The 20,057-nt window shown below is 39.9% G+C and overlaps 1 protein-coding gene across 4 annotated transcripts in view; it reads left to right on the forward strand.

The window, feature by feature from the left end:
• Window positions 1–19,201, forward strand: part of LOC115057855 (phosphatase and actin regulator 1-like) — a 41,587-nt gene extending 22,386 nt beyond the window's left edge. For 2 of the 4 annotated variants that reach the window (XM_029525081.1, XM_029525079.1), the window contains exons 2-12: window positions 680–844; window positions 6,475–6,555; window positions 8,059–8,280; window positions 8,734–9,079; window positions 10,375–10,574; window positions 11,520–11,676; window positions 14,466–14,521; window positions 15,611–15,672; window positions 16,457–16,597; window positions 18,386–18,462; window positions 18,597–19,201. In XM_029525081.1, the coding sequence (XP_029380941.1) occupies window positions 706–844; window positions 6,475–6,555; window positions 8,059–8,280; window positions 8,734–9,079; window positions 10,375–10,574; window positions 11,520–11,676; window positions 14,466–14,521; window positions 15,611–15,672; window positions 16,457–16,597; window positions 18,386–18,462; window positions 18,597–18,612 (1,497 nt within the window). In that variant the 5' untranslated portion in view covers window positions 680–705 and the 3' untranslated portion in view covers window positions 18,613–19,201. The remainder of the gene's footprint in view (window positions 1–679; window positions 845–6,474; window positions 6,556–8,058; window positions 8,281–8,733; window positions 9,080–10,374; window positions 10,575–11,519; window positions 11,677–14,465; window positions 14,522–15,610; window positions 15,673–16,456; window positions 16,598–18,385; window positions 18,463–18,596) is intronic. The other 2 variants (XM_029525082.1, XM_029525080.1) reach the window with 1 other exon arrangement.
• Window positions 19,202–20,057: the final 856 nt, after the last annotated feature.

Below are 20,057 nucleotides of genomic sequence, written 5' to 3' on the forward strand. Positions count from 1 at the left end.
AGTCAGGACTGAAGAGCAGGGGGAGTTTCTTGTCTGAAATCACCTGCTAACTTTCTTAATACAAAATCCAGCAAGTCTGAGTCAGAAACCTATCTTTGTATGATCATCTACCTGAAGCTGACAACTTTTCGGGTTTTGCTTTCTGATTGTATGTGCCCCTTTTTCAGGGTTTCTGTGTGCTCTGGCTATTTTTAGGCTTGGGCTGCAGACATAGCTTGTACGCACCTTCTCATGGAGTCGTTTCTCAGAACAAAATGGCAAACTTTCTGCCTTTGATGGCTCTTTAAGAGGCAGGGCCTGTGAATATTTGATGAATAGAAGGAAGACCAACCCCCCCCTTTAATGAGGTGCTTATCAGTCTGTTTGGTGTGTTTTGGCAGGCTAACACCAGTGTGATAAACAGTGTGATACAGCCTGAAACTGTACTCGGAGCATATCCTGTGTAATGTGATATGCAGGTTTGTTTATCCTCTCCGAACCTCATCCAACTAGGGAATGCAGAAGGCCACTTGGCACAGATTTGCGTTGCTTGGATCTTTTTGAGCAGAAGTGTCTGCTGCATTCACTGTTAGTTATCCTGCATCATCATCAGAATATCACCTCCTCTGCATCTTAACCTTAATTAGACTGCTGTTTTGTTTTGTTTTTTTTTTTTTTTTCTTTATTCCTTTCCTTACAGCTGAGGAAGTAGAGAGGCTGGCTGCCATGCGTTCTGAGTCCCTGGTCTCTGGCACCCATACCCCACCTATCCGGCGTCGGAGCAAGTTTGCCACTCTGGGACGACTCCTGAAGCCCTGGAAATGGAGGAAGAAGAAGAGTGAGAAGTTCAAGCAGACCTCTGCTGGTATATGCCTTTTCTTCTTAATAATATGTTAATGTGAGCACAAAAAAAGAAAACACAAGCAAGTTCCATGAACACAACAAACAACCTTGGTGCTTTTAAGTATGCATCCTGTAATATTATTAAAGTAAGTCAGTGCATATCCTTTGGTAAAAAGAAAAATGTATTAACTTTCAGTCTCTGGGGTGATTGAAAATGCAGCAAATTGATTCAGCAAAACTGCAGTGCAGGAATTTCATGTTTTGAGGTCTCTCTAGTGTTCCTTTGATCCTGCAGCCCAGTGTTGTCAGGGGCGAGTGAAGGACAGACTTCCTATGTGGCTGTACTTATTTTCCTTGGCTGACGCATCCTGAATTCTGCTGTCAGCCTGGCGGACAGGAGGAGGGACTTTGTCAGACTGTATCCTCTCTGGATGCAGAGTTCTTGTTTTTGTAGAGGAAGCTCAGTTGCACAGAAATCTCAATCTGGTCTGAACCGGATGGTAGGTTCCAGTTTTAGCAATGCTATGAAATCTGTATTTTCCTGGTGTGAATTTTGTGGAATCAGTTCATCTCTGATGATCATCAGGCATGATGTCTTGTCATCTCCAGCCCTTAGTAGAAGCACTAAACATGGATATGTATGTTAATCCACACTATTGTCTTCCTGGCTCTTGAAGAACCTCAGAGACAAAGTGGTATTTTTTTATTGACACAAATGTGGTGATCAAACACTTCTTCTGTGCTTGTCTTTTTGGTCTTTAAATAACAGTGTGTACATGTTGAATTAATCAAAGAGATTCTGATGTTGGTTGGTATGTTGGTTGACATTTGTGTATGCCCTGTGCCCCTGTTGTGGTGATGGGCAATAATCAAACAGTGAGCAACAAGACTTCCTTTTTCTGGTATAACAGTGTTAATGCACAGTGGGGCTGAGTGAAAACGCTCTGTTTATTGCTTTTGTTATCCACTCGTTTTGTATGCATGATGCTGCTGTCTCTAAATAAATCCTCTGCTTCTTTTGTTCTATTCAATCCATTTTGATGGCAGCAAAATGGTGGCTTATGATCTATGAGTACGGAACAGCTTCTGTAAGGGGAATTTCTGCATCTTGCCCCCTGTCAGCTACGCTTCATCATAAAATATGAACCTGTTGGGTTTTTTTTTTTTTTTTAAGACCCAATTTAGTGGAATGTGGGCTGTATTTGTGAAGCACATAGTGTAAGGGCAGAAGTTATACAATTTCAACACAACAGTCCATTCAAGGAAGGAAGTGGTTCAGGGATTTTGAACTTCAATAGCTAAATCAACATTATTTTTGTGATTTTTAAAATGATACTTTAAAAGAATTCCTAAAAGTTGACTTTGGTCACACCAGACTCCCCTGGGCTTTAGATAGTTTTATTGTCTCCTCTTATTACCTTGGTTTTATGGCCCATACCTTTCAGTGCTGATTTCCTCCTAATCCTCTCGTCGGCCTCCTCTCCATCTGAAATGGGAAGCTAATTTCATTTATAAAGGAAAAAAAAAAAAAAGAACGTACCTTATGCCACCTGCTTAGCATAACATGGCAGCAAATGCTGCCTGGTGAACACAGTGAGGCGTGTAGAGTCAGATATATTTCCCTCATTCTTTGGTGAACAGCAAAGGTTTCATGGTGGATCAGAAATGTATTTCCAAGTTTTTACCAATGTTCAAAGTCTGCTGACTGCAACACCTTGGCTCTTTGCATGCCAAATTGGGATTCAACTGTCCAACTGTGAATCCACGTATCTCTGAAAACAAACTCTGACGCTTTCTAAAAATAACTTGAAAAACTGTATTGAGAAAGAAGATCTACATATGTTTGCACATCATCAGACCTATTCCTAAACAGGTCAGTGTACTTATTGACATCTAAATCCTCTTACAACCAGTTTTGTTCCCTGTAGAAAGTTGTTGAGAGGAAGAAAAATCAGCTCATCTCAATGCAGGAAACAAGATTGACTTTGGTTGACCTGTAGCTACCCCATTGTTGATTTGGGTTTTTAAAATGGCACATGCTGTTTTGCATTTGTCCTCGTTAAGTTAACCAAAACTAAGATGGTTGTCTATTTATTAATATTCTTAAGGTCACAAATGGGATGGCCTTGTATTAAAGGTAAAAGAAAACTGCTGCCACAAATAATGAGCTGTTGCTCTCATTGATTTCTGCTGCACTGGCCTAATCTTGGGCTTGAATGCCCCAGTGTATCTCTCTGTGGTGCCTTGATTATGTTTCCTGTGTCAGCGGGGAGCAGACCAGCCACTGGGCATACAGATGTTGTCGTAGATAATTGGACACTGAGCACAGTAAAGGATTATGACTATATTGCGATATTACACAGATGAAGGACAGCTCTGGGGAATGTACTTTTCACCCCAGGAAGGAAGAAGGGAAAGCCTGACAGTTGTGTGTCTTATCCTGCTGTCTTATCATGCTTGGTACATTATCACAGTATGCTTCTATCAGGAAGAAAGATCACCAGGCAGAGTTTAATCAAAAGAAGATGCATGTGGTGGTTTGATTTTATCTTTGTTTCACTTCTAATCCAATTTAGATTGCAGATTATCCAACAAACAGTCACCTAAATGCATTGGTTTTTATCTTTTATTTGCATAATTTCTTGGGTAAAATAGCATCCTTCCAACCTGTCCATTGATTTGATATTGTTTGGAGAGGTAATGCCTCATTGCAAACCTGCTGTATCCGCACAAAGCTTTGTTCAACCATATCTAAGTTATAATGTGATGTGTGCGCTTTAACGCTTGAGTTTCTCATTGATGAAAGACTCCATGAAAGTTTTAATACAGTTAAAAGCCTCCACTTTGAGTTACTGAGCCTCAGGGTTGGTAGGATATGTTCTGACTATCTGGGTCACTTCACAGTGGAATATATTTTCTCAAAAAAAAAGAAGGGGAAAAAAAAAAAAAAACTAAGTGTAGTGTTCTCAGATCAATACAGACTCTACTTGATATGCCAGCTTCATTTAATATGCTCTCAGCTGATACTCCCTGATGAGCGTCTAATCCTCTCATCTTGGTCATCTCCATTTTGACTGGCTGTTTAAAAAAAAAAAACTGAACTTGGTTGATATTCAAGGTGATTTAGAGGACAGCATCTGTTTTTTCATACTCTGATTTGGCAGATTTGCAGACTGATAGGCCTATAACATCAGCTCTCTACTGTTACACACAATTTACAGACCTGATTGGAAACTTAAAGCTGAGGATTTACTTTTTCTGATGACCCAGTGAATCGATCTTGGAAGCAAAATAAATATTTCATGTCAGTGGCAGTTTTGTCTGCCCTGAATCTGTTTTTATTTCTTTATGGCTCTCACAGGACCTTCCTGATCAAAATCCACTTTTTGCACACTATTCATGCAATCATTAAATATTCAACTTTTTATTTATTTATTTATTTATTTTTTGGAAGACCAGCTAGTACTTTAATATGGACTTAGTACTTGGCCCATGCACTGACTGCTGTGTCCACTTCCTATTTTATTTGTGTGTGTGTTTTTGGGTTGTTTTTTTTTTTTTTTTTTTTTTTTTTGTGGTTTTGTTGTTTAGTTTTTTCCAGGCACACAATATTTGTCAAATCTGAAGAGATATCTTCATTAAGGCTCCTGAGTTAATTGTATTGCGTAATTGTGCACATCCCATGTCATGGCAGTTACGTCATAAGACTTTTCAGTAATTACTTTTCATTTTGGATGAAACGGCAGAATAATCCGTGAACATATTAGAGCTTTGCCGGCCGACCTGAAGCCTCGGGGCTTCCCCACTTTGGCAAAGAGCTGATGCTGATGTATTACACAGAGATTTGTTTTTTCTAGTAAAATTGTGTCTGTCAACCAAGAGAATGACCAAAAAAAAATATTTCTCTAGCAGAAATTTGAAAAATTGTCTCATAGAAGTTCATGAATAGTGATGAAAGAGAAAAGCTTTTCGAAAATGTATTTGAACATTTGGAATACAAATACTGAGACTGATGTGTATTTTTGATGAACGTCAGAAAAGAGACTTAAAAATTTGAGAGACAAACTGTCAAAAGCAGTAATTTTAAGAGGGTTGGGGGAGTTTTATCAAAATTTCAGATTTTCTAGATGGCTAGTTTTGATATTATAGGTTTGCCTTTCTCATTTTGCAGGTACTGCTCCACTAGTAGACCTTAATAGAAAACCCGTCTGAATGGTTTGAATTTGTAATGAAAGTACAAGGGGGGGAACTATGTGTTGCCTGAATACCTCTTAAAAATTAGAATAATATTGACTCTCTCCTTGAAATACTTGTACTCATGTTAAATTTGCTGCCTCTGGCGGAAATAGCTTTTTGATCAAGCTGTCTGCATTGGCATCCCATGTAGCCTGTGCAAATGGCTCACTTTCCTTTCACATGTTCATTTACCACTTCATAGGGCTCAACAGGAGTTAATTCTTTGCAGTCATATCTGTGGTTCTTCTTTTTTTTTTTTTTTTATCATGTAGTGTTTAACAAAAGATTACAATGTTTTGTTGCTTGGAGCTGATCTCAAACTGGCTTCTCTTGTATAAAAAGAAACCTTTGAAGTATGGCGTGATATCAAACATCTGGTGTCTTCATAATAGAAGGTACTGTTTGATGATAACTTGCTCTCTTGTGGTATTTTGGGACTCCGAAGCACAAGATGATCCAAGGCTCTGCCCCGAAGGCCTGTACGTCTGACATTTGTATTTTAAATTTGAGCTCTCAGCAGTTGGTTTTAAATCTACTGTGTTGTGACCATGAAAAAGGGAAAAAAAGAGGGCAAGCCAAGTGTTTTCATGGATCCACACTGAGGCTGTATTGGCATTGAACACATCGCCTTCTGGGGGAGATGGGACTTTTGGGTCATATCTGAAGTAGATATGTCACAATCTCTGATTTCCCTTCCATGCAGGTGTTACAGAAGACATTCCAGCACAGTGTGCGCCGACGTTGTTGCCGAGTCTCATTTTACATTCCAAATTTGTTTATATGGAGGTTTAGATTTTTAAAATTACTAAAGCGATTCTTGTACTGCTTTCATTCAGCCTGCTCATAAAAGATGTTAAGAACAGCTTTTGAATCCTAAAAATAGAAGCAAGCAGTAGCTGAGGGACATGTTGTCCTGTGCATAATGCATTACTATGAGTGGAGTTGCTGGAATACGTTCTTTATTCTTTACCTCTTGTTAATGAACACCCAGAGATTTACCTGCAACACACAGTCACACAGATCATTATCTTTTATGGAAAGGCCAGGATTTAAAATTACTTTTTTTTTTTTTTTTTTTTTAGGTTTGAAGGATTTTTCTTACATGACATTGACCGAAAAGACCAAAGAAAAAGGACTAATGTTCTCAGTAAATCAGTAAGAACAGTTTAGTTTTGTGAGAGCTTATGTTTTGTCTGGGTTTTTTTTTTTTTTTGTTTTTTTTTTAGGGTTAGGGTTAAATAAATAAGAAAAAAGCGAAAAATTCCCAGGAAGTCTGGAAAATATTTTTTTGCAAGAGAAACATCATACAAGTGTGGGTTGACCCAGGATAAACACTTACATGATATTTTAATGGCTCTCTGTCTATCATGTGAAAATGCATTTTTTTTTTTTTTTTTCCCCTCCTGTCTTCTTCAGCACTGGAGAGGAAGATGTCAGTGCGACAGAGCAGAGATGAGCTCATCAAGAGAGGAGTGCTGAAGGAGATCTTCGAAAAAGGTGAGCCGATTGTTCCACAGTTCCCAGTTGGAAACCGGCTCCACAGAAAGTGAAGACATAGAGCAATAAATTCTCAGGTTTTCAGTGATTCAACTCCTCCCTCAATCAAATCAGTAGTCTCTGAAGTGCACCCTTCAAAATTTGGCATTGGGCATTTAGAGATGTAATCTTTCTTGATAGAAAATTTTATAATGTTCTCAATTCTTTGATCTTGACTTGACGTCCCATTGGTGCTCCACGCCTCAGGACATCAAAAACAAAGTTGGTGAAGCCGAGGAAGTTTACTGACTCTTTTTTTTATAAAAGGGAAAATGGATAGGCTTTCATTTTATTGTTTTTAACAAATTAATCTTTTTGCAATGTGATTTAAAAAGCAAAAACAACCTTTGAAGTCAATGCTAAAACAAGTATCTTGGAGTGCAGGAAAATGGAGGGCAAACATTCCCCCGGGCGGTGTATAGCTCCAGCATTGCAGAGGCTCTGCAGCCTAGTTTACCCATCAAACCTGATAAACTGAATAGTTGCGTTTTCAATAATACTGCTTCTCAGAATGCATATCTATGAGGGCAGATCTGTTAAGTTATCCTGCCTCACTGAAATCAAGTTTCCATCATCATAGAAACTTGTCGAGCTTCATAGCGTAGAAGTTATTTTTATGCATGTTTATTATATTATATTTATTTTAGTCTGAGGAAGATGACTGTATTATGTTACCAGCACTGACATAACACTAAAACTGATTGCACTTTGGCACGCTAAAAGTAGATCCACCAAGGACAAAAAAAGAACCCCAATAACAGCAAAAAAGTGCTTCCTTTTTCCAATCTTTCTTCTGATTGGCTACTGGATTGTAATTCGCTTTAAGTGGTCATCACCTTTAATGGACACTGACATGTCAGCCAAACCCTGTTGCGAGTCTCTTTCAGCATTGAGTTGCGGAGAGTTTGCCAACAAATTGGCTTTAATTAAAGGTACAGATCAGTGTTCTCAGATTTTTAAATAGGAGTTTTTGATAGCTGTGTTTGACAGCTTGCGACTATAAAAATGTATGACTTGAATATCTCGTGAAATGCAGGGTGGTAGAAGAAAATTTATGGTAAGAATAAAAATAATAAAAGTCTAGACTCTTGCACTCCAAGTCTTAGAGCAGCAAGTATGTTTTAGTTTTGTTTTTAAAAGATTGTTCAAGTCATGATAACATTTGCAAATGGCGGAGAGTTCATAATATAAATGCATTCTTTGACAAAATATGTGAATTGTACTGTCATGCAAAAATCATCACATGGCTCAGAGCTGTAGAAGATTTAAAAAGCAAAATGTCTGTCAAGCCGCCTGCCTCACACCATCCCTCGGTCTGTGCTGTGCTGATAAAAAGCTCTAGGGTTGTTTAGCAGTCTTAGTTTTCTGAAACAGTTTCCCCACTATTGTCTCAGTTCATTTTTTAACTTTGTTTAGAAAGTCTTCACCACTTTTCAAACTGTTTGTTTCCTCTTTTGATTCTAGCAACCGTTGAATTCCGGTCTTCGATGGATGGTGGCATTGGCACTCAGGAGCCCTCTCTTAAGTCATCTATGGTCTTGTCTACCAAGAAATCGGTGACCTACCCAGGAGACCTTCAGGACACGCCCGCCAAGCCACCGCTGTACCACAAGCAGCCACCTGCCCTCCCTCCAAAGCCTTTCTCTAGGATCCCAAACCATAGCACAGGTCGGTTAGTTAGGCCAGGTAATCCTCTATTTTTTTTTTTTAATCTATGTAGTATTTATTATACCTATATCTACCTTGCTATACACATACATTACCATTTAACTAATTCCTCACACTGTCAATATAACTAGAATACGCTTATTACAGGACTTGCTGGCTAACCTGGACCCTAAGGCAGGGCTGGTTTCACTATAAATCCTACCTGTGTTGCTACACATGTGCTCAGGATTATAGTAGTCTCATTAAATTCCCCTGTGGTTAGGTCAGCTGGGCTCTCTGTCATTGTCAATCTGTCAGTACAGCGAAGTGGCATTACTCTGGCCTAATTCCCACCACTGCGCTGACGTCTGAACCATGTCTGATCATCCATGAGCTTTGTTATCTGTCTGCGTCTGCACTAGCAGAGTATAGTGAATGTGACACATAGTAGTGGAAATATTTAGTAATGTTAGTCATCTTTTTCCTCTTTAGATTCTTGCCAGCCATTGAAGTTGCCCTGTATTCCTGGGGGAAAGCACTCTCCACCTCTGCCTCCCAAGAAAATGATGATTTGTGTACCTCCAGGGGGGCTGGACTCCTCCATCTCACCTTCTCCATCCCCCAACCCCCTTAGCACTCTATCCCAAAAATGTGCCCCCCCACAGGGCATGCCATCCCTCCACGGCACCCTCCTGCCCTCTCACCTCGCCAGCCTGTCCAGTCTTCACCAGAGCCACGGTCACCCACTCCAGCTCCAGTACGGCAGCTTGCATGCACCCAGCCGCATCATTGAGGAGCTCAATAAAACTCTGGCACTCTCCATGCATAGGTTTGAAAGGTTGGTAGCTCTCAGTGCTCAGGGCATTAAATGTGATTGGCAAAAGACTCCAAATGAGTTTATTTTTAAGAATACACTGATAGGTCATCTTTTTTGTGAGGAAGGACTTTATTATTTGATGAGCCTCTGGTTATTAATTTCAATTTCTGTGTGTGTGTGATTCCCCCCCCCCCCCCCCCCCCCCTTTTTTTTTTCCCTTCCTTATTGCTTTCCTTGTTCAAGATTGAAACACTGGAATAAAATTCCTAGTATGTTTACACATAACTGACAATAAAAATATGTCTCATTCTGCCTATAAAATTAATCTCTTATTTAAAGCTGTTGCCAAAACATCACTAATCAGAGGAAAATGGCAAGAAAAAACTGCATTATAATTAGCAGAGATAATTCTGATCACCACTAAATCTATCCCGGTGTTATTGAGGCCATGTCCTGCCATGCAGCGCTGGTGTACAGGTCTAAATCAGCACACTGCCTCACAGGGCAGCATGGCCTAAATTTGAAGTAAATGTGTATGTGTGGGCACAGGCGCACGGAGTAGGCGTCCCTCCAGCAGTTGGCCTGACATAACATGACCAGCTGCTCTTTACAAGAGCTGCACGTCTTCATGTTTGGAGAAGAGGGACAGGATAGCGGATTGGAATATTATGTAATCTCTTGCATTAGGATCTCTTTTTCTCCAAAGCCATTTGGGCAGGGATAAGGAAGTAATGGTCCTGACATGGCTGAAAATTAGTCTGAAAGCTCGAAATGGTTGCATAACAGGGACTCATCATGAGAAGATCCACTTAGATTGTAATTAATCAATCTACCAAATATATCACCAGTCATTGCAGGGAAATTGCTCCTAGAATTGAAGTTTATTCTCGTCACCTTGTTTTGAATTCTAGAAGTTGTGTAATCAGTGACTCTTCTCTGTCTAGTTCAAAGGATTGCATGACATTGCGTAGGACTGCACGGTGTTTATTCATATCTGCCTTCTTTTTGTATTTGGATTAAAAACCCACTAAGCTATCATTATGCAGCGAAAGCCCCTTTATTGTTTTTAATCATGTCCCTTTTTCTATATTGAGGGCCATCAATTAAGAAATACGAAGTCACAGATGCTTGCTGGCTGTAAAACGGTGATAAAGAGGTTTCCTTTGTAAACTTGGCCTTTTTCTTCACTGTCTGGAAGATTGACAGTCTTATTGTTTTAGAAAGCGTTGATGCTATAGCTGTACACATGATCCCATTTCTCAATACTCAGATTTGCTTCAGGACCAACAACCACTGTCTTTCTGTCACTCCGCTAGCTCTGCATTGCACGGAGGTGGTCAGTGTGTGCCCCTGGACAGACGAGAAGTGCCGTCTGTGATTATCGACTACGAAGATGACAAGGAGAACATGCCCAACGAGTCAGACTATGAAGATCTGCCCAGCATGTACAAGGACGAGGATGATGATGTGGATGATGACGACGACGATGATGAAGATGATGACTCCATATTTACAAGTGAGTTGCAAGTAGTGATTAATTAAATCACATGAATGAGGAGAAAGTTGGTTTCATGTGGTTTTATTCAAGGATTCTTTAATCAACAGACCTTTTCAAATTAATGAAACTAAGAAAAACTATGGCAAGTGTAGTGATTTCATGACAATGTATAAAAAAATTGTATCAAGGTAAATTAGTTTCTTCTTTAGAAACCTAATTCAATTTTTCACCTTATTTAGGAGTATTCTCTTTGCTGTGAGAGCTGCAACTATATAGTCTTGGTGTGGATAACTTGTGTACAGATGCAGTGACACTTTACTTGACTCGCCATGATCATCAGCACTGTTTGCTTCATCCATAGGTTCCTGGAACTCAAATGTTGTCTGTCCTTCAAAGCAGAGCCAAAATTTGTTTCAGAGAAATGTATCCACAATCATTCAGTCACCCATAAAAATGCTTCCACTCACTGCCTCTTAGCAAAAACTGTGCTGAGCGGTTAGTGTCTTTGACACTGTAGCTCTGTATTTTTACATGGCTGCATGATTGAGTTTTTAAAGGCTGAGATTTGTCATGTATCCTTTAGTCACTCAATGCAATATAATATGTCAGTGGTTGCAGTGAACTTCATTTGGCTTTATTTTTGTCTGAATATATGTGTATCTTTACAAGTGATGTATCAAGACCATTGAGATTAACGGTAATGCAGCTGTAAATTTCCAGTCCATTTCTGTGAGAGAGGATCTTTGAATAAGTGTCCAAACCAGGAAATGAAGACAAAAATAGCTAGAAAACAGCTATAAAATGCTACATTAATTGAGCAATCTCAGGTAATTGACAACATTACCTGCCATTTGGATGTTTTTAAAATATGTGGGCGATGTTGTTGAGAGCCGTTAAGAAAAACATTTCATTAAATGAGGCCCTAGATTTGTGCTGAGTTTAACCGTGGCATTGCATGTTTAGGTACCCTGGCTCAGAAGGTGTTGAGGAAGGACTCTTTGGCTATCAAGTTGAGTAACCGTCCATCCAAAAGAGAGCTGGAAGAGAAAAACATCCTGCCCATGCAGACAGATGAGGAGAGACTAGAGTCTCGGCAGCAGATAGGCACCAAACTCACAAGGTGAGACACGTATACACATGCATTTTTAAACTTGAATATATTTACACGTATACACAATTTATGAGCCAAATATTCTCTGTAAACCTGGCCAATGTTGCTCCAACCAGCTCAATAACAGCTGCAGAGAGATGACTCTTTTGAGCCAAACCGAGCATTTTCTAATACATTTGGCTGTTAGAAGTGTGACGCAGTCTAAAACCGATGCAAATGTAACCCTTTTTTCCTATTGAAAGACTTTCATATCCTGTCAGTTTTTCCCTCTCAACATCTGACAAGTATAAACGTTTTATCTCGTTAGAAGGAAGCTCTGTAAATGGAGCTGACCTAATTTCAGCGATTCATTGCCCTTCCCTCTCTTTTTTTTTTTTTTTCTCCTGTTGTCTTCTCTTAAGCACACGCTCATTCTCACTCTCTCCTCTTCTCTTTCTTCTTCCTGCCTGACGTCCTCCCTCGCTCACTGAATCACCACGGTGATCCATGTGCCAAACTCTCTCCACCCGACTCCTCCACAAAGCGGCACCACGCAAGCCACTTCATACCAGCAGTTTACACATACAGTACACACAAAGGCACTCACAGTGCACTGCAAATCACAGGAATTTGTATACATAAGTTTTAGATCATAAATAGGAGCTCTCATAATTGAACAGATCCAAAAACATCATGTTTTTCCCTGTGGATAAAAGGCCTCATTTGATTTCACCATTCTTTGAACGTGACTTTCCTGCCCAAGGGATGGGGGAGTAATGATGTGATGAGAGGAAAAAAGACCAGCAAGCGTACGGGTAGAAATGAAAGCCCAAATATTATAATAAGAATTGAGATGTGCGAAATATGGTGCAAGGGAGGGATGGTGTATTATCTAGAGACGTTGGCACACAAGTCACTACTCCCCACTGCGATTGGAACACAGAGCAGGTTCCCAGAAGGCCTGCCTGCTTAGTTGTCATGCTCCCAAAAAGCTCTGTCTCACTGTCATTTGCATGCTGTCATCCAATGCAGAGTTCCTAATTTGATGCTTTTTGCCAGCACCAATGTGTCCTGAAATGTTGTTACTTGTGCCAGGCCAATTAAAATTGATTGCGATAATGCTATTCTTGGATGCACTGACCTCAACTTTCCTATATTGACCTGATTTGCTGGGAAACCCCCTGAGACCCTTTATCTCTAAGCGATTCAGCTATTACAGCCAAGAAAGCTTCTCTGTTTTTGGTTTATAGTCAAAAATCTTTTTAAATGATATAGTTTATGTAAAATGATTAGTTGGCATTTGATGACATTTTTACAGCATCTCTCCCCTAGTATAGTGGTATAGTGCTATAGCTATAAAGCTAGAAGGATCAGTTTATTTTAGCATAAAGTGCTTAGCACCAGTTCCAAAACTGATCACTCCTTACAGTTACAGAGATTAATTCTCCGTTATATATTACTACTGGTGTCCCCTTTAACATATATAAATTAGAAATAAGAAAATACAGACCATTGCAGATTTTGATGAATTGCAACTCAGAGCTAGCTCACTACTTCATAAAACTTTGCGTAACTCCTTTATATAATCTCATTATATTCAAGCCTTTTCACATTGCACAGAGCAGGCAATAGGACACTTAACAAGACTGCTTAAAATTAGCCTGACAGAAATTACTTGGGTAAGGGTAATTTTTTTTTTTTTACTAGTATAATCGTGTGCATTTCCAATAGCTGCTTCATTTTGCTGACATGATATTCACATAGTGCTCAAAACATACAGCTGGGAGGAGAACTGCAGTTTGAAAGGCAGTGTCTGGACTTCATCCCAACAATAACCCTTGAGGCAGGGGAAAATGGGACACAAGATGAGATGAGACAAGCGGCGCTGAGCACACACCTTCTGAGTAGCTGACGGGGCCAAACTGCTGTCAGATCGAGCGACATAGAGCCGATCATTGATCTGGTGTCTACAGTTAGGTTCGCTGCCACAGGGTCCTGACACAATTATATAATAAGATTCCCAAGTTGAAAGCATGGCTGATGAAATGACCTTTTCTGAGATTACTTTTGGGTATCTTACAAATAATCAATACGAGTTGAGGAAATTGGTGATAATCAGTGCAAGATGTATCTCTCTGCATCTCTCTGTCCTTCACCATGTGTCTGTCTATGTAAATGTGTGCCCCGTAGGTTTACACAAACAGATGTGCAAATGGTTGTAGCCTTTCAATTGGCACTTCAAAGTGAGGTATAATAACTGCATATGCCTTATTCAGCGTCGTATGAGAGCTGAGTCTTCAGGAATTTTTTTTTTTTTTTTTTTTTTTGCTGGCTGTCTTCTGGCATTACACCAAGGCATCATCACTAATATATTATCGCACAGTCGGTCACTTACTGGAGAGGGTTTGGTAGTCATGACTGATGGAAGTTTGTGAAAAGTGCTCTTGTGAAGATTTTAGATGGAAAGAACTTCAATAAGATGCTATTTCAGTGAAACTCTGCTGCTTGTAAATAAGTACTGGGGGCACTGAGTTTATGTATGTATGTTCAGACTGGGTTGTTGGTTATTAAAGTATTTATGCTGTGAGTCAATAATAAAATTTTAGCTAGTAGCTATCAAAGCAGAGTATTTAAAAATATGTGGATATAAAAAGAAAAGAAGCTTTCTCTGAGCATGAAGACACTGAAGAACGAGTGTAATGTTTAAAAGAATTTGACTGTTATCACTTGATTATTGTAAAGAAGGCTGATTTGCATAAAAACTTTCTCATATTGATTCAGTGTTGCTTTGCTGACCTGTGATGCATGTGTTTCCTCAGGCGCTTGAGTCAGAGACCCACAGCAGAGGAGCTGGAGCAGAGGAACATCCTCAAACGTGAGAAAAGCATGAACAGTTTAACAAACGTCAAAATGCCCACAATGTTCTTTCTTTATAAAAGGCAGTGTTGTGAAGCATGAGTCCAAATGACTTGTAGCAGACTTCATACAGTGCAGCCTGGTGAGGCCAACTTGTGTGAAAGCTTGAGACATACATCTCGCCCTTATTTTATTTATTTATTTATTTTCACTCCTTTCTCTGCCTATTCATGTGAGACAGACAGGCAAGCAGCAGGGCTCCCTGAGGAGTCATGTCCAGAAAGACTGGTCTTATAGCGCAGACACATCCAAGTACCAGACACCAACAGACTCGAGGACTGTGTGGCTCTCTGACATCAAAGACGGATTTACAGCAGTTGCTGCTCTCCCAGAGGCTCCTGTGCGATTGCCAGAGTGCTTGAGCACAACACAAAGTCTAACAATACATGAGTGACAAGTCATGTCCTCCCTGTCACTCAACACATACAGTGTCAAGGTTAAACAAATGGGGCTTTATTTTCTGGCAAAATGCCACAATCCAACACCGCAAGTAGATTTATAGAAACATTATGTGTTCAGCACAAACACAAAGGCAGTTTAAGTGCTAAGGCTTGTGCAAACAAGAGCAGCATCCCAGTGTGGTTCTTCTTTACTCTTGTCTTGCCGTTTAACTTGCTCTGTTGAGCTGAAGGTTTTTGTCTTTTTAATTGACTTGGAAACCACACTCCAAGGCATGGACACATTTCACAGGATCAGGATTGCTTCTTGTTTTGAAATTTTTTTTTTTTTTTTTTTTAATAATGAAATAGGTCAATCCATCCACCCTAAAAGTAGGCCAAAAGAAGCTCTTGAGCAACTTAGAAGGAACAAAACAATCATCATCCCATGATAACCATTTCTAATGGTGTTAAACAGTTAATGAGAGAAAGTATTTTAAGCTTTGAGAAATGTATTTTGTACAGTTTGAATCTTATGATCGATATTTTGAAAATTGTGTGCGTTTCTTTCAGACATTTCTAAACATTGTGTAACCATCTTATGTTTCCATCTGCCTATCCATGCAGTATGAAGGGTAATCTTTTTTTTTTTTTTTTTTTTTTCTCCACAGCTCGCAATGAGCAAGAGGAAATGGAGGAGAAGAGGGAGATAAAACGAAGGCTAACACGAAAGGTGAGTCCAAAATAGCTCCAAAGGTGTAAACTGGCACCTGATCTCAAAGCACATGGAGGGGGTAAATTGTTGGCCAGGATAAGCAAACACTGGAGAAGACTAGTCTGTTACGGGGCCTGTTTTCAGGTCTTCCCCCCACAGGAAACATGGATGTCCTTTTTGTCCTTGGCCCTTCAGCATGTTGGCTGCCAAATCCTCACCACAATCCTGACACCATAGGGAGGTGTTGAATATGTTCCCATCACTTTCAATTAAAGAACAACACATTGGGCTCACCTGCAGACATGCCCAAAATAAAAATGTCATTGCTTGAGGAATTTAATGCATGCATCCCATAGCTTATTTTATACAATATAACCACACACTTATAGGGCCGTGGATGTGTAGGTTCTTAAGTGTATCTAAAATGGCTTAATGATTTTATAGTTTATAATTACTGACTGGTTTCAAATTACCATTTGCTATGTTTAGCTGTTTTTAGTAGAGAAATTTAAAATGTATCTAGAATAGATTTATAGATTGAAGAGTTATGACTTTTTTGTGGATGTTTTAAGGGGTTATATTGGTTCTTTGCATGGGGATAATGTGTGCTCTCTAAGAATATAATCGGTAATTTTAATTAACTGATCCAGTAGATGTCCTATATTGATGTTTTTGGGGTTTTTTTTTGTGTATGTGTTAATGAAAGGACAATTACTTTAAGAAGGCAATAGCCATAGGAAAACTTAACCTAGGTTTCCATTATCAAACCTTTTTTTTTCTTCTTCTTCTTCTTCTCTTCCAGCTAAGCCAGAGACCCACTGTAGAGGAGCTGAGACAGGCCAAAATTCTCATCCGATTCAGTGACTATGTGGAGGTGTCGGATGCCCAGGACTACGACAGACGGGCAGATAAGCCCTGGACCCGGCTCACAGCAGCTGACAAGGTAAGCATCGCTTACACTCATCTTATAGCTAAACTGAGATAATCTTTTAATTTCCAAATATCCCTCCTTCCATGCTTTCAAATTTCTCAAACCCACCACCTCACCCAACCTCTCTGGGCCAAACATGACGCAACCCATTACGCAGGAGAGTAATGGTAGGAGGTGTTCCTCCTGTCTTGTTATGGCAAGTTCCACCTCAGCTGTTTTCTTTCCCTGTGTGAGTAAACACCCTGGAGCACTCCTGCTGCTCACTAGCCAGCGGTCCATGCTTCTGACTTTTAATGAGTTCTTGATTTTTATTTATTTATTTTTTGAAGAGCATATATTCTGCCTTCGTTATTGAACGCGACTGGTCACACCTGAGGGCCACTCATGTGAAAACCACAAGGATTGGGTGTTGTGATTGTGCAACAACTCCCCTTACATAAGAGAGTAATTGGACAAGCATTGCCTTAAGACCCCTCCACCCCAACACTGCCCTGTGACATTTTTCCTTTTTCTCACATAAAGCACAGATTTGAATATTTTTTGTTCTCCTTTAAGAGACGCACCCCCCACCCACCAAGACTAGAGATATCCCCTTGAGTCAAACTAAAGAGCGAAAGCAATGACATCGGCTTGCTGACTTTCTGTCACACATGACGTCTTAGAGGAAATCTAATGGGGGTTCTTTAAAAAAAAAAAAAAACTTCAGCATACCATTTTATTTACTGGAACATTGACTCATTCTCACTCTGAGAAACTTACTGCTGTTATTCTGGCCTTGGGTAAAGCACTCAGACCTCTACTGCTCCAGTGCAGCTACTTGGGAGGCTGTGATTCATGAGGCATTGTCCCAAATGTGAATTTGTTAAACTCCATGAATAGGGACCAATTTTATTCAGTGTCCTAATAGTCTTTCTGGAAAAGAGATGTTTATAAGAAAACAGCTATGCAAGATGCAGAGTGTCTCTAATAGGACACTAAGAGCACTAATGATTTTACTTCCAGTGTTTTCCAGAATTTGTGATTATGTTTCACACTGGAATTCATTCATTCATTCATCTTTAACCGCTTATCTGTTTCTGGGTTGCGGGGAGGGGGTGCTGGAGCTAAACCCAGGACAGGTTGCCAGTCCATCACAGGGCCAACACACAGAGACAGACAGAGACCAACAACCACTCACACTCACATTCAGACCTACAGACAATTTACCAGTTAACCCAAAGATGCATGTCTTTGGACGTTGGGAGGAATCCCATACAGACACGAGGAGAACATACAAACTCCACACAGAAAGACCCCAGGCTGGGAACTGAACACGCAACCTTCTATTGTGGGGCAACAGCACTAACCACTATGTTGTCTATGCTGCTCCTCACACTGGAATGTGAATGGGGTATGGGGCCAATTTGAGCTTTTGATCCAAGGACTGAAACACTTTAATAGAGCTTTGATGTTCTTCCCCTTCAAAAAAAAGAAAAACTGCACTGGGGAAACGGTGTGTTGCCATCCATGTAAATTCATGGTATCAAAATTTCATTATGGTTAAACACAAGATGACTACCCAAGTGGACCGGTAACAGATTGCATATCATTGTTCAAACTCTTGTATATCTCAAGAGGAGGAAATTATAGGCTCGTGCAATGTGAGAAGAGAATTCAGCAGACTCATTCATGGCCTGAAGATGACCGTAAATGATGCATGAAGCATGCTAAAAGGAGGTAGAGTCAGGGCTTAGGGGCTGCAGTTTGTGTACTAAGTCTTTGCAGCTTCTCTCAATCGTCCTACTTGTTTTTGCTCCGTAGGCAGCTATACGGAAGGAACTCAATGATTTCAAGAGCAATGAGATGGAAGTGCATGAGTCAAGTCGCCATTTAACCAGGTAATGTGCAGAATCCATCCAGCTTCCTGTTGCTGCACACCCCTTGCATGCAGCTGGAGCTATTCATTTGCTGTCGGTCTTGGCTTTGTAGCGCTGAGGAAATGTTTGAAACTGTCTTCTTTTTGCATTTGTAGGTTTCACAGACCATAGTAGACCACCACTGTCTCAAGCAGTGCCGGAGCAGTGCTCTCCTCCACTGAGAACCTTAAGTGCTGGACAGTAAAATGGTGCCCATTTCTACAATAAGGCCATGTCTTCTGAAATGCCTTTTCAAGACCCACACAACTGAGTTGGTACTACACCACCAGATGAAGAAATCCACCACTCTATCTACTGTAGTAGCACATAATGACTCCAGTTGATTCACATCACCCCTCTGTGGAATTTGCTCAACTGTCTCTTAACCCTCTCTGCTGAGCACTTAGACAGGCGCTCAGTTCTGCGGCAATTGGGACAGTGAGGGAGAATTTGTTTGCAATTTCTTGACACTTGCGACGTCCGCTAAGGGCAACTGTACCTTCGGTTCATCAATAACACCAGTGGTCTCATCTCAGTGGACATGTTTTTAAACCCTTTTCTTTATTATACAATCACTCAGAGCTACTCCAGCCCTTATGAAAAATTCTGTGCCAGTCTGCAGGGTTCAATGTTCTGAGCTCACCATATCAGCAGGAGATCCATCTTCACTGCACCTGCTGAGACATTGGAAGCTGCTTAGAAAGACAGACAGGAGGGAGGGGTCCACAATACAATATGTTGTTTTTGGTTTCTTTTTTTTTTTTTTTTCCTTTTTCTTTTTTTTTTCTCCTCTTCTGCTTTTCCCAGACTATAGTACCCCCTGGAGTCCCCGCTCTGTCGTTACTAGGTAATCCTGACTTTTCCCGCATATGTGCAACTCTCACTGTACTGACAATGTTGTCATCTAATTGCTAACTGTGAATCTGAGAGTTTGGGTAAAGCCTGTACTCTCTCCAAATGTACATTTTGTTTATAGGAAGGAAAGTTACATTCAAAGAAGAATCATGCTTGACTAAGCTGACCAAGCTTCGTTCATGTCAGACTCTTATAAATGTCTTGTTAAAATTGCAGCTGCCCAGTATATTCTGGCTCCAGTGTGTGCAACAATGGTCTGTTTTATATTACTTTATTAATTTTAATTGTTTTTATTGAGGCAAATCACTTGTTTATTCATGTTACCACTTGACGATCTTTAAAACAAAGTACAAGGAGAGGGGGCTCATCACAATATCTTTTTTTTTTTTTAAGTGTTTAAAGATTGTTACTCATAATGTGCATTGTATTTTACACTTTACTTTTATACTCACGTAATAAGTTTTGATCAAGCAATATATGTTGTTTGTAGAGAAAATGTTAAACAGCAGGTGTATTCCCACCATTTTTTTTATTGTGCTTACACACGATGCCTCACTTCAGGGTTTTTAATTTTCTTTTATACTTTACTTTTGAAAAGCTTTATTCAGGAGAACTTTTTCTGGATTCTTCTCAATTGATCCAAAAAAAAAAAAAAACAAACAAACAAAAAAACCCATCAAGAATGACAACAACAAAAAACTGCCTGTTCGACAACCAATACA

This window comes from Echeneis naucrates, chromosome 17 (assembly GCF_900963305.1).
Source record: "Echeneis naucrates chromosome 17, fEcheNa1.1, whole genome shotgun sequence".
Lineage (NCBI taxonomy): Eukaryota > Metazoa > Chordata > Actinopteri > Carangiformes > Echeneidae > Echeneis > Echeneis naucrates.